This window comes from Panthera tigris, chromosome D4 (assembly GCF_018350195.1).
Source record: "Panthera tigris isolate Pti1 chromosome D4, P.tigris_Pti1_mat1.1, whole genome shotgun sequence".
In the NCBI taxonomy this organism is placed as follows: domain Eukaryota; kingdom Metazoa; phylum Chordata; class Mammalia; order Carnivora; family Felidae; genus Panthera; species Panthera tigris.
Window position 1 is genome coordinate 67,538,778 of NC_056672.1, and position 12,536 is coordinate 67,551,313.

Consider the following 12,536-nt stretch of genomic DNA (forward strand, 5'->3'; position numbering starts at 1 on the left):
TGGAAGAACACTGTGAGCCATCAAAGATGCCTCCCCCTCTCCAGGTATGTCTGGGCCATGAGCCGGAAGGACACGCAGTCAAGCTGTGGGAAAGCTGCCCCCTTTCGCCTTCGCGGAGGCATGATGGATCCCTGGGGTTCTGAGCACAGAAAGTGGGTGGGCAGGCAGTGTAATTGACGGAGCAACTCCCTCTCCCCATTCTCCTGTGTGTATTCCAAATCCTGAGCAAGATCTCTGGGTTTTCTTTAAATATGTCTTTAGGAGTTTATCAGATATGGAAATTTGGATTTAGGGTTTCTCATCCAAACCCCACCTTTTGAAATCCCCAAACTAGAAATGTAAATGGAACAAAACCAGTCACCAATAACAAGTAGTACTGAAGAGTAATGAATAATTAGAATGGTCTAGGGGCTTCGTGCGTGTTGAGAGGATTAATCACTTAGGCACTAGGTTATTCGAGAATGAATCCATGTTACCAGGGCAGCTTTCATCGAGGGTGGTGTTAGGGTCTAGTCATTGACACCCGTTTGACCTTGAGGGGCCTGGAAATCCTGCATTGGGGGCAGGAGATGGAGGGGCTTGTTTGATTTGTAGATTCACCCCAGGACCTTCTGAAATGGCATTTCTTTTTAGTTAGTTCTGAAGCTTCCTCTTTTGCTTTTGCTTTTGCTGATTGGGTCAGTGAGGAAAAAAAAAAAAAGTATTGCTAATCTCATTATGACTGTGTTTTTAAATGAAGTAAGTAGGTAGGAGATCAGGGCTTTTAGCTTTAAATCATCATTTTGTAGCAGATCAGTGTCTAGTTTAGTGTTTCAGTATTGCTCCTCTTGCTGGGTGGATGAAACAGGCAGATACGCAGAGCTAACTTCTCATCTCTTTCCTTGTTGTTGGTTTCTCAGAGGATTACCATCTGCTGTGAAAACATAGTCTGGTTGATGGATGGGTCATCCTCACGTCCGGCTCTCTTTGTCTGTGTGCCTCCCCCATTCCCTTCTTCTCCTCCTGCTCTCACTTCTTGCACGTGTGCGTGCCCTCCGTCTCATAAGCACATCAAGTTTCTGTTTCTTTTGATTGTTTAGGCCCTGCTGGAAATTTCTGTTTTCTTCTGTCAGCGTCTTCAGGAGAAATGTGTACACAAAGGCAAAATGGCTTTCAAAGGAGGCTCCGTCCTCATTTCCGTGCGTGATGCAGACATCAGATTGAGGGCCATTCAGCTGTACCTGACGCTGGTTCTCTCGGCAGCCTGGAGATTAACCTCTTCTAAGGCTCTGAGCTATTTTTGAGGTAGAGACTGCAACAACATTAAAGCTAGAACCCATTAGGAAATCACTTTCATCATCTCTTCTTTTTCCAAATCAGTGGGTTTTTTTTTTTTTCTGATCTCCTAACCCTTTAATCTCCTTTGTAGCAGAACAAGGAGGCTGTTGGTTTGTGTTTGCATCCAGCGAAGTTAGAATCCTTGATAACAGCTTCAGAAGACACCAAGATATTAAGAGAACTGCACAGAGAGATGAATTTCATCTCCGGGTGGATGACTCAATGCTGAAGGTGCCCTCCTTTCCTTGTGCAGGACCAGAATTTTTGTTGATGTTGTGCAAACCAGTCTCAAAATTTCCGAAAGACACACAGCAGAAAGCCTTTTGTTGCATTATTTCTAAAGGCTTGAAGTTTTGAAGGGAAGAGATTTTGTTTTCCTCTCGGGCTACACAATGGAGCTTTCAGAGAACCTCTTTTAAAAGGAATAGCTACAGCCTTTGTGTTGAAGGGTGTGTCTGTTGGCAGGGTCTGCTGATGCAGACAGACTGGCTGGTGATTAACAAAGGTCATTAGACTTTGGAATCTGGCAAGCAGAGTCGGATGGTATGTCTTCTGTGTGTGGAAGGACGACTCCCAAGAAGCCAAGGCATTCTGGAGGTCCCCCCAACCCACCCCCAAATCCTCCTGTGGAACAGGGTCTGGTCCAGGATATCGTCCTGCAATTACCAGTGCTCTGCTGGGACTAACGAACAAGCTTATCAATCATGGGATAAAAGAACCTTCCGAGATCTTGGTGAATGACATTTGAGGAGGAGAAAGGTGCTGCCTTTCGGAAAGCAATGAAAACAGTTCATTCTTTGTTGGGAGGAGAAGAGCATAGGAGGAGCCCAGCCTGTTCTTCTACTGCTCATTTCTGATTGTCAGCCTAGCAGAATCCCAGAGAAGCCATGTTGTGCACGGAGGAGAAGCTCTGAGCTAAAATGGCTGCTCCTTAAAGCTCAGAGGACTAGGGCAGCTTAGTGAGTCTTAGAGCTTCAGTGACGCAGGAGCTCATATCTCTTGAAAGTGTGATAAACACATTCAGCAGAGCTGTGGCTTGTTTGGCTGAGATGAAAGGGCTAGGCTTGGGGGATGGGGAGTGCACACTGGATGATCTGCTTTTTTCTGTGAAGTGTTCTAAATGCAGGAGTCGTCTGCACCATGGAAAAATTTGTTTTCAGGTCTAATGGACTGTGCGAAAGGAGAAGTGGGGTGGGGCCTCAGTGACTGCTGTAATTTGATCCAGAGCTGATAGCAACCTCTTCCACACAATTTGGGTTGGTGCTTAGGCATAAAAGCTTGTGTATCTGGAATATTGAGACTTAGTTAGCTGAAAAGACTCTGGTGCACAGTTCAGTGTTTATTGAAAAAGGATAAATTGCTGGGTGAAAGAAGAGGAGGTAAATATCTGTGTCTCACTCTGCAAGCTCAGTCTGTCCAGAGCTCGACTTGCCAGAAGTTATTTTAGCAGGCTATCAGCAGGAGCATTCTTTCATAGAAAATCCGCCCGCAATGGCTCCTTTCTCCACGTTGACATATCACTAGACTTTGTTCCCCCTGCAGAAACAATTTACCTTTTGCCAGAAAAGTATAGAAGCTTGCTGTACAATAAAAGTATAGAGAGATTTGGCTACAGCTTTAGTTCTTGGACATCTGGTTCTAGATTACGGTGATTCAGTAGAGTTTGCGGTGAGCCCAATGAAGTTAACTCACCGATTAAGATAATAACCGGGTATCTCAACTCAAGGTATATATTAAGATAGGGCAAACTGCACCTTCTAATACATTTTTAACTTCTTAATGGTGAGCCTTTCCATTGAATTAATGTGAAGCCATCTATGTCTTTCAGTCACACAGTGAATACCAGAATGAAGGGAGCCGGGCAAGTTTTGCTTGACTCTACATCAGGTTCACAGTTTTTTGCGTTCAAGCATATGCTTCATGTTTGTGAAGGAGAGAAGTGGGAAAAGAGAAAGTCATGACTTAGAAGCCCCTCTTCAAAACTGTGTCTGTTACCTTAATGTAAATCGAGGTACCAAGGTGCGACTTTAAACTAGAAACTGGATTGTCATATAAAGTTGGTTGTTTGAGAATCTCATGAGAAATACTTTATGACCTAATTAGATTGGAGAAGCTGTTAGGTTATAATTGGTAGGTAGTAAAAAGCAAAATAACCATTTAGCTTATGAAACACACACACGACTAAACTGTTTGGGGAAAGGAGGAAAGAGGTGTACCCCAATATCAGTTAAGGTATTCAAATGATAAAAGGTATAATAAAAGCTCTCTCTACCACCACTCCAAGACTTCAATACTGTTTCACCATTTGGTGGTGAAATGTGTTAGAATATTAAAACAGCTAATGAAGATTGAGGGGCGCCTGGGTGGCTCAGTCGGTTAAGCGGCCGACTTCGGCTCAGGTCGTGATCTCACGGTCCGTGGGTTCGAGCCCCGTGTCGGGCTCTGTGCTGACAGCTCAGAGCCTGGAGCCTGCTTCCGATTCTGTGTCTCCCTCTCTCTGACCCTCCCCCGTTCATGCTCTGTCTCTCTCTGTCTCAAAAATAAATAAATGTTAAAAAAAAAAAATTTAAAAACAGCTAATGAAGATTGAAATTTGTCCTTTCTTCTGTACAGACAATCCTCTTTACTTCTGAGAAGGGTCTAGTTCAAAAGAAAAATGGGTCCAAGCCAGAATCAAAGTCAGTATTGACTTACCAAGAAATTTGAATTCAGTCAAGAAATTCAGAAACTACTGAAATGGTTAGACTTTTAAGGGTTTCCTTGACAAATGGCATTTCAAGATACGTTTATTATATCAAACTGGAAAATGTTTATTTGGGCTTTCCCCCCTTCTTTGAAGTTACAGAGTCAAGGACATTGTCCCTATTATCTCTGGTTGCGTGTCTTTGGCCAGTGTTCCAACTGGCAGAGTTCAGTAACGGAAATCTGCCGATGTTAGAATTTTTTCCGTTAATGGACTTGTAGCCCCATCAACTTGGGATATGCAGTTAGTGCATTTCTTAAGAGGCTTTGTTCTGACTTCTGTCACAGGTTCCTAATGTGAGAAGGTAGGCCCAGATCATGGAGGTGCTTCAGTGCGATGGCTGTGACTTCAGAGCCCCGTCTTATGAAGATCTCAAGGCGCACATTCAGGATGTCCACACGGCATTTCTGCAGCCAACTGATGTTGCTGAAGACAATGCTAACGAGCCACGATCCGGGTCCATGAATGCCAGTAATCAGACAGAGGTGGAGTATTCCTCTATAAAGGACGAATTTGCGATCGCAGAGGATTTATCAGGTAAATCTTGAAGAATCTCGGCATATCCGATTTATTTCATGGTGCTCATCTACTTTTAGCCTGTAGCCATGGTTCTTGATATGTGTGGCTTTGTCAAAGTTTATTGCTCCTTGGGAGCCATTTTTGTGGTCTGGGCATCATGTTTCTCTTCTGGAGCATCCTAGGTTATTGCCCTTTCAGCTTCTTTATGTTTCTCAGTTCCCTTTCGATTTGGAGGACAAGAGAGTGTCTGGTAAAATTCTAGAATGAATATCGCAGCGTGTGGAACTTGTGTTTTTATAGCTATAGGGAACATTAATGGCCATGAGGTGAGTATTGTTGCTAAAGCCAAACGCTGTATCTTCACCTGCGAGAAGCAATATGTCTAGTTCATCAGTGCTTCGTTAATACTCTTCAGGGCCTCATCTCGAGACGTTAGGCCTTTTGAATGTGATGTTTATTGATGAAGAATAACTGAAAAGAAAAATTGATTTGCATGATGGAATTTCTTAATTCTCTTTCGTTTGCTTTTCTGTTCTCATTTACCTTCTGCTTTCTCTCTAGGTCAAAATGCAACCGCACTGGGGACCGGAAGCTACTATGGCCACAGTCCAGGATATTACGGTCAGCATATTGCCCCTAATCCCAAACCAACAAACAAGTTTTTTCAATGCAAGTTCTGCGTCCGCTACTTCAGGTCAAAAAACCTCCTCATCGAACACACAAGGAAGGTCCACGGAGCTCAAGCTGAAGGGAGTTCGGCGGGACCCCCTGTTCCCGGATCCTTAAATTATAATATCATGATGCACGAGGGATTTGGAAAGGTCTTCTCTTGCCAGTTTTGCACATACAAGTCACCGAGGAGGGCAAGAATCATTAAGCATCAGAAAATGTATCACAAAAACAACTTGAAGGAGACCACGGCTCCCCTCCCTGCCCCTGCTCCAATGCCAGACCCCGTGGTCCCACCCGTGTCTCTGCAGGACCCCTGCAAAGAACTGCCGGCAGAGGTCGTGGAGCGCAGCATCTTGGAGTCTATGGTCAAGCCTTTGACCAAGTCTCGAGGCAACTTTTGCTGTGAGTGGTGCAGCTACCAGACCCCCCGCCGGGAACGCTGGTGCGACCACATGATGAAGAAGCATCGCAGTATGGTCAAGATCCTCTCCAGCCTCAGACAGCAGCAAGAAGGGACGAACCTCCCCGAAGTGCAGAACAAAAGCGCCCCCAGCCCCACTTCCAATTCCACCTATCTGTCCATGAATGCTGCCAGCCGGGAGATGCCCAGCGCTAACGTCTCCAACTTCCGCGGCTCCATCAGTAACTCCATCATGAGACCCAATTCCTCGTCCGCTTCCAAGTTTTCACCCGTGTCTTACCCGCAGATGAAGCCGAAGTCCCCTCACAACTCTGGCCTGGTTAACTTGGCGGAGAGATCGCGTTACGGGATGGCTGACATGACCAACTCCTCTGCCGACCTGGAAACTAACAGCATGCTGAATGACTCCAGTTCTGATGAGGAGTTGAACGAAATAGACAGCGAGAATGGCTTAAATGCCATGGATCACCAGACTTCCGGCATGTCTGCGGAGCAGCTGATGGGCTCAGATGGCAACAAATTGTTGGAGACCAAGGGGATTCCGTTCCGAAGGTTCATGAATAGGTTCCAGTGCCCCTTTTGTCCTTTCCTCACTATGCATCGACGCAGCATCTCCCGTCACATAGAAAACATCCACTTGTCCGGAAAGACTGCCGTCTATAAATGTGACGAGTGTCCGTTTACTTGCAAGAGCTCGTTAAAACTCGGCGCTCACAAACAGTGTCACACGGGTACAGCGTCAGATTGGGATGCCGTGAATTCCCAGAGTGAGAGCATGTCTTCTTCGCTGAATGAAGGTGTGGTGTCTTACGAGGGCTCGAGCATCAACGGGAGGAAGTCGGGAGTCCTGCTGGATCCCTTGCAGCAGCAACAGCCACCGCCGCCGCCGCCGCCGCCACCGCCGCCTCCGTCCCAGCCGCAGCCACCGCAGCTACAGCCGCCGCACCAGGTACCGGCGCAGCCGCAGCCCCAGCCCGCACCGACGCAGCAGCCGCAGCCTCCCGTGCCAGCCCCGCCCCTGCACCCTTATAAGTGCACCATGTGTAGTTACTCCACCACGACTCTGAAAGGGCTGCGAGTCCATCAGCAGCACAAACACTCGTTCTGCGACAACTTGCCAAAATTCGAGGGGCAGCCCTCAAGCCTGCCACTGGAAAGCGAGACAGACAGCCACCCCTCTTCCAGCAACACTGTGAAGAAAAGCCAGACCTCAATTCTTGGGTTGTCCTCCAAGAACAATTTTGTAGCTAAGGCCTCCCGGAAGCTCGCCAATGACTTTCCCCTCGACTTATCGCCCGTGAAGAAGAGAACTAGGATTGACGAGATAGCCAGCAACCTGCAGAGCAAAATTAACCAAACGAAGCAGCAGGAGGACGCGGTGATCAACGTGGAGGACGACGAGGAGGAAGAGGACGACAACGAAGTGGAGATAGAGGTGGAGTTGGACAGGGAAGAAGAGCCGACGGAGCCAGTCCTGGAGGTGGCCACTTCCTTCTCGGCCCAGCAGATCTGGGCGAGAGATGCCGGGGAGCCCCAGAAGGAGCCCAACTTCAGAAGCGTCACCCACGATTACAACGCCACCAACGGCGCGGAGATTGAGCTCACCCTGTCTGAAGACGAAGAGGATTATTACGGCTCCTCAGCAAACATGAAAGATCACCAGGTTGCCAACACCGCTCTGCTGAACACCCAGACTCCTATCTACGGAACCGAGCACAATAGCGAGAACACAGACTTTGGTGACTCCGGAAGGCTTTACTATTGCAAACACTGTGACTTTAACAACAAATCTGCCCGGAGCGTCAGCACCCACTACCAACGAATGCACCCGTACATTAAATTCAGCTTTAGGTACATCTTGGACCCCAACGATCACAGTGCAGTGTACAGGTGCCTGGAATGCTACATCGATTACACCAACTTTGAAGACCTGCAGCAGCACTACGGCGAACACCACCCAGAAGCCATGAATGTACTCAACTTCGACCATTCGGACCTGATCTACCGGTGTCGGTTTTGTTCCTACACGAGCCCGAATGTCCGAAGCCTGATGCCACATTACCAAAGAATGCATCCCACGGTGAAGATTAACAACGCGATGATATTTTCCAGCTACGTCGTGGAGCAGCAGGAAGGGCTGAGTACGGAATCCCAGACGCTGAGGGAGATTCTGAATTCGGCCCCCAAGAGCATGGCGACTTCCACTCCCGTGGCTCGCGGTGGCGGTCTGCCAGCTACATTTAATAAAAGCACTCCTTCAAAGACCTTTACTCCAGAATGTGAAAATCAGAAGGACCCCTCAGTTAACACTGTTGTCGTTTACGATTGTGACATTTGCTCGTTCGCAAGCCCCAACATGCATTCTGTCTTGGTTCATTATCAGAAGAAACACCCTGAAGAAAAGGCTTCCTACTTTAGGATCCAGAAAACCATGCGAATGGTGTCTGTGGACAGGGGCTCTGCCCTTTCTCAATTATCATTTGAGGTGGGTGCTCCAATGTCTCCCAAAATGTCCAACATGGGTTCCCCACCCCCCCCACAACCCCCGCCACCAGACCTCAGTACTGAGCTTTACTACTGCAAACACTGTTCCTACAGCAATCGGTCAGTTGTGGGAGTGCTTGTCCACTACCAGAAAAGACACCCAGAAATAAAGGTTACTGCCAAATATATCAGACAGGCTCCTCCCACAGCTGCAATGATGAGAGGGTCCGAGGGGCCCCAAGGCTCCCCCCGGCCACCCGCCCCCATGCAACAGCTGAACCGAAGCAGCTCTGAGAGAGACGGCCCTCCTGTGGAGAATGAGATGTTCTTTTGCCAGCACTGTGATTACGGGAACCGGACGGTCAAAGGTGTACTCATTCACTATCAGAAGAAGCACCGAGACTTCAAGGCCAACGCGGACGTGATCCGGCAACACACGGCCACCATCCGAAGCCTCTGTGACCGCAACCAGAAGAAGCCTGCCAGCTGTGTGCTTGTCGCCCCCTCTGCCGTGGAGCGGGACAAAACCAAACTGCGAGCGCTCAAGTGTAGGCAGTGCTCGTATACCTCCCCCTACTTCTATGCACTGAGGAAGCATATCAAGAAAGACCACCCTGCCCTGAAGGCCACAGTCACGTCCATCATGCGGTGGGCATTTCTAGACGGCTCGATAGAAGCTGGCTACCACTGCGAGTGGTGCATCTACTCCCACACAGAGCCCAGCGGTTTGCTCCTACATTACCAGAGGAGGCATCCGGAGCACTATGTTGACTATACTTACATGGCTACCAAACTCTGGGCTGGGCCCGACCCATCCCCTCCCTCTCTCACCATGCCCGCCGAAGCCAAAACGTACAGATGCCGAGACTGTGTTTTCGAGGCCATGTCCATCTGGGACATCACCAATCACTACCAAGCATTCCATCCCTGGGCCATGAACGGTGACGAGTCGGTGCTGCTGGATATCATCAAGGAGAAAGACGCCGTCGAGAATGTCATCCCTCCGTCCGAAGAGCTGGTGGGCCCCTTGAATTGTGACAACAGTATGCCCGCTCCGCTCCCCGAGCAGGACGCCGAATGCCCAGAGGACGCCCGGCTTTCCCCCGAGAAAAGCATCCAGCTGGCCTCCGCCAACCCCGCCATATCGTCCACCCCATACCAGTGCACCGTGTGCCAGTCCGAGTATAACAACCTGCACGGCCTCCTCACCCACTATGGGAAGAAGCACCCTGGCATGAAGGTGAAGGCTGCCGACTTCGCCCAGGACATCGACATCAACCCGGGCGCCGTCTACAAATGCAGGCATTGCCCGTACATCAACACCCGCATCCACGGCGTCCTGACCCATTACCAGAAGCGACACCCGGCCATCAAGGTGACCGCCGAGGACTTCGTGCACGACGTGGAGCAGTCCGCCGACATTGCCCAGAACGACGTGGAGGAGACGAGCAGGATCTTCAAGCAAGGCTACGGCGCCTACCGCTGCAAACTGTGTCCGTACACGCACGGTACCTTGGAGAAGCTCAAAATCCACTACGAGAAGTATCACAACCAGCCTGAATTTGATGTGTTTTCCCAGTCGCCCCCGAAGCTGCCAGTCTCCCTCGAGCCCGAGATGACCACTGAGGTGAGCCCCTCCCAGGTGTCCGTCACCGAGGAGGAGGTGGGAGAGGAGCCCGTGTCCACGTCTCACTTCTCTACCTCGCACCTGGTCTCCCACACGGTGTTCCGCTGCCAGCTGTGCAAGTACTTCTGCTCCACGAGGAAGGGCATCGCCAGGCACTACCGCATCAAGCACAACAACGTGCGAGCCCAGCCCGAGGGCAAGAACAACCTCTTCAAGTGCGCCCTGTGCGCCTACACCAACCCCATCCGCAAAGGGCTGGCGGCCCACTACCAGAAGCGCCACGACATCGACGCCTATTACACGCACTGCCTGGCGGCCTCCAGGACCATCAGCGACAAGCCCAACAAGGTGATCATCCCGTCCCCGCCCAAGGACGACTCCCCGCAGCTCAGCGAGGAGCTCCGGCGGGCCGTGGAGAAGAAGAAGTGCTCCCTGTGCTCCTTCCAGTCCTTCAGCAAGAAGGGCATCGTGTCCCATTACATGAAGCGCCACCCGGGGGTGTTCCCCAAGAAGCAGCACGCCAGCAAGCTGGGCGGCTACTTCACCGCCGTCTACGCCGACGAGCACGAGAAGCCGCTGCTGATGGAAGAGGAGGAGAGAGGCAGCTTCGAGAAAGCCGAGGTGGAGGGAGGCGAGGCCCAGGAGATCGAGTGGCTCCCGTTCCGCTGCGTCAAGTGCTTCAAGCTGTCTTTCAGCACGGCGGAGCTGCTGTGTATGCATTACACTGACCACCACAGTCGGGACCTGAAGAGGGACTTCGTCATTCTGGGCAGCGGCCCCCGCTTGCAGAGCCCCGCCTACCAGTGTAAGCACTGTGATAGCAAACTGCAAAGCACAGCGGAGCTGACCTCACACTTGAACATTCACAATGAGGAATTCCAGAAGCGTGCCAAACGTCAGGAGAGGAGGAAACAGCTTTTGAGCAAGCAGAAATATGCAGATGGTGCTTTTGCAGATTTCAAACAAGAGAGGGTAAGGATATGTTTTGATTTCCCTTCCCCCAGGAGGCCTCTCATCACTGGTGCCCACATGCACTTCTTCGTTGCCAGCCAGACTGCTACAGGCTTCCTAGTGACTTAGCTTGCCAGAGAGCTCAATAAGTCAATTAAACGTTTCGAGCCTGATTATCCCCCATTCTGTGCTCACCCTTCCCCACGGCCTGTTCCCCTCCCTGCTCCCCCCTCCCGAGGCTCCCCAGGGGAGGGTCGGGGTGGTTTCTCTGTATTTCCTTCTGCCAAGTAGCCTTATCTGAGGCCTAGTTACACGACAACGCTCGCTCTCTAAGGCAGCTGTGGGCCCGTCTCTTGGTGTCACTAGCACCTCTCAGCCATGTTTTGGTCTGCAGTGTCGGCTACATGAACCTAACATCTCCAGGAGTAGATTTTTGTTTGTTTGTTTGTCTTGGTCAAGAAGTTCACTAATGGCGCAGCTGTGCAACGTCTCACCTGCGTAGTTGAAATTGGTCTCAAAAGCAGATAACCTGGTGGCAGTGACGATGAGGCTTCTCCACAGAAATCTTCTCTACTCACAAGCTGTAACATATTTGGGTTCCGGAGACTTTGCATAGTAGGCAGTGTGCCACGACTCTGACGAATTCGTTATGTAAAAATACTCACATATTTCTCCCTTGGTTTTTAACCTGCTAATCCGCTTTGAAATAAAATCTGCTAGTACGCTACGAGAATAAATGCCGGCATTTGAGGGAGGGCTCGGAGTACTGATGGCTACCACTGTATTTTACCAGCCTTTTGGTCACTTAGAAGAGGTGCCAAAGATCAAGGAGAGGAAGGTGGTGGGCTACAAGTGTAAATTCTGTGTGGAAGTGCACCCGACGCTCCGAGCCATCTGCAATCATCTCCGGAAACACGTCCAGTACGGCAGTGTCCCGGCCGTGTCCGCCGCCGTGAAGGTGAGAACTGGGGCGGGGGGGTCTGGATGAGCGCTCTTGTGTGTGAGCCATTCGAGTTACTTATTAACCCCGTTGCTCAAAGCAGCTCAGGAAAGGGCGGCCCAGAATGTGGGCATTCCTGAGCTGTGCTTGGATCGGTCTGGCTTGTTTTGATTCTTTTGCAGGTTGGACCTTCTTCATCTTACGTGTCTCGACCTGGTCGCGTTTCGATCTGGTTCCCTTCCACGCGGATAGTTTGGTGGAAACGGAAGATCCGGGCCTCTCGGTACAGGAGGCTTTGGGTCGCCCTTCTGTTCTGCATTTAGTGCCATTAGGTGTTTGCTCTTCCGAGTTGCCCGAGCTCTTGAAAGGAATCAAGTGGGTCCTGTTCCCATCATCTTCTGCTCCTCCCACTGCGTGACTTCTTAACTGTTCTCATCTGGCTGACGGTGCAGAGAGCCCAGGAGAATCCTTTACTTCTTACCCTGGGTCCTCTGAGGAGTGTAAGAAACGTGAAGTCTAAAACCAAAAGCCCCCCCAGTCACAGCAGGCCCCGAGAACCCCTTGACCCGATTTGTCTCCTTCGTTCCCTTTCCCGGTTTGTCGCTGACCAGTGCCTCCCCTGCTCCCCCTGACCTTCACTAGGCCGCCCGTTTTGAACGTCGTAATCCTAAATAGCAGCCCCCGTTTCGGGAGCCATGCCGCCACCCTTGCCTTCCGGGACGTGGCGAAGCGCGTATTTTTGAGCAGAGAAGTTAGTGAGTTCAGGACTCTGCTCTTTCTCTCTAGATACGTGAAATCTGCCCTTCTTGATCTTGTGTCCTATTTTGCCCACGTAGCATGGACGTATAAAGTCTCTGCTTTT

General features: G+C 50.2%; 1 protein-coding gene across 9 annotated transcripts in view; it reads left to right on the forward strand.

Annotated features, from left to right (window-relative positions):
- ZNF462 (zinc finger protein 462) overlaps positions 1–12,536 on the forward strand; it is a 144,576-nt gene that overhangs the window by 61,368 nt on the left and 70,672 nt on the right. For 4 of the 9 annotated variants that reach the window (XM_042963821.1, XM_042963822.1, XM_007094269.3 and 1 more), the window contains exons 2-4: positions 4,348–4,597; positions 5,141–10,755; positions 11,528–11,692. In XM_042963821.1, coding sequence (XP_042819755.1) covers positions 4,378–4,597; positions 5,141–10,755; positions 11,528–11,692 — 6,000 coding nt within the window. In that variant the 5' untranslated portion in view covers positions 4,348–4,377. Of the gene's footprint in view, positions 1–4,092; positions 4,598–5,140; positions 10,756–11,527; positions 11,693–11,856; positions 11,958–12,536 lie in introns of those variants that run through there. The other 5 variants (XM_042963825.1, XM_042963826.1, XR_006210392.1 and 2 more) reach the window with 3 other exon arrangements.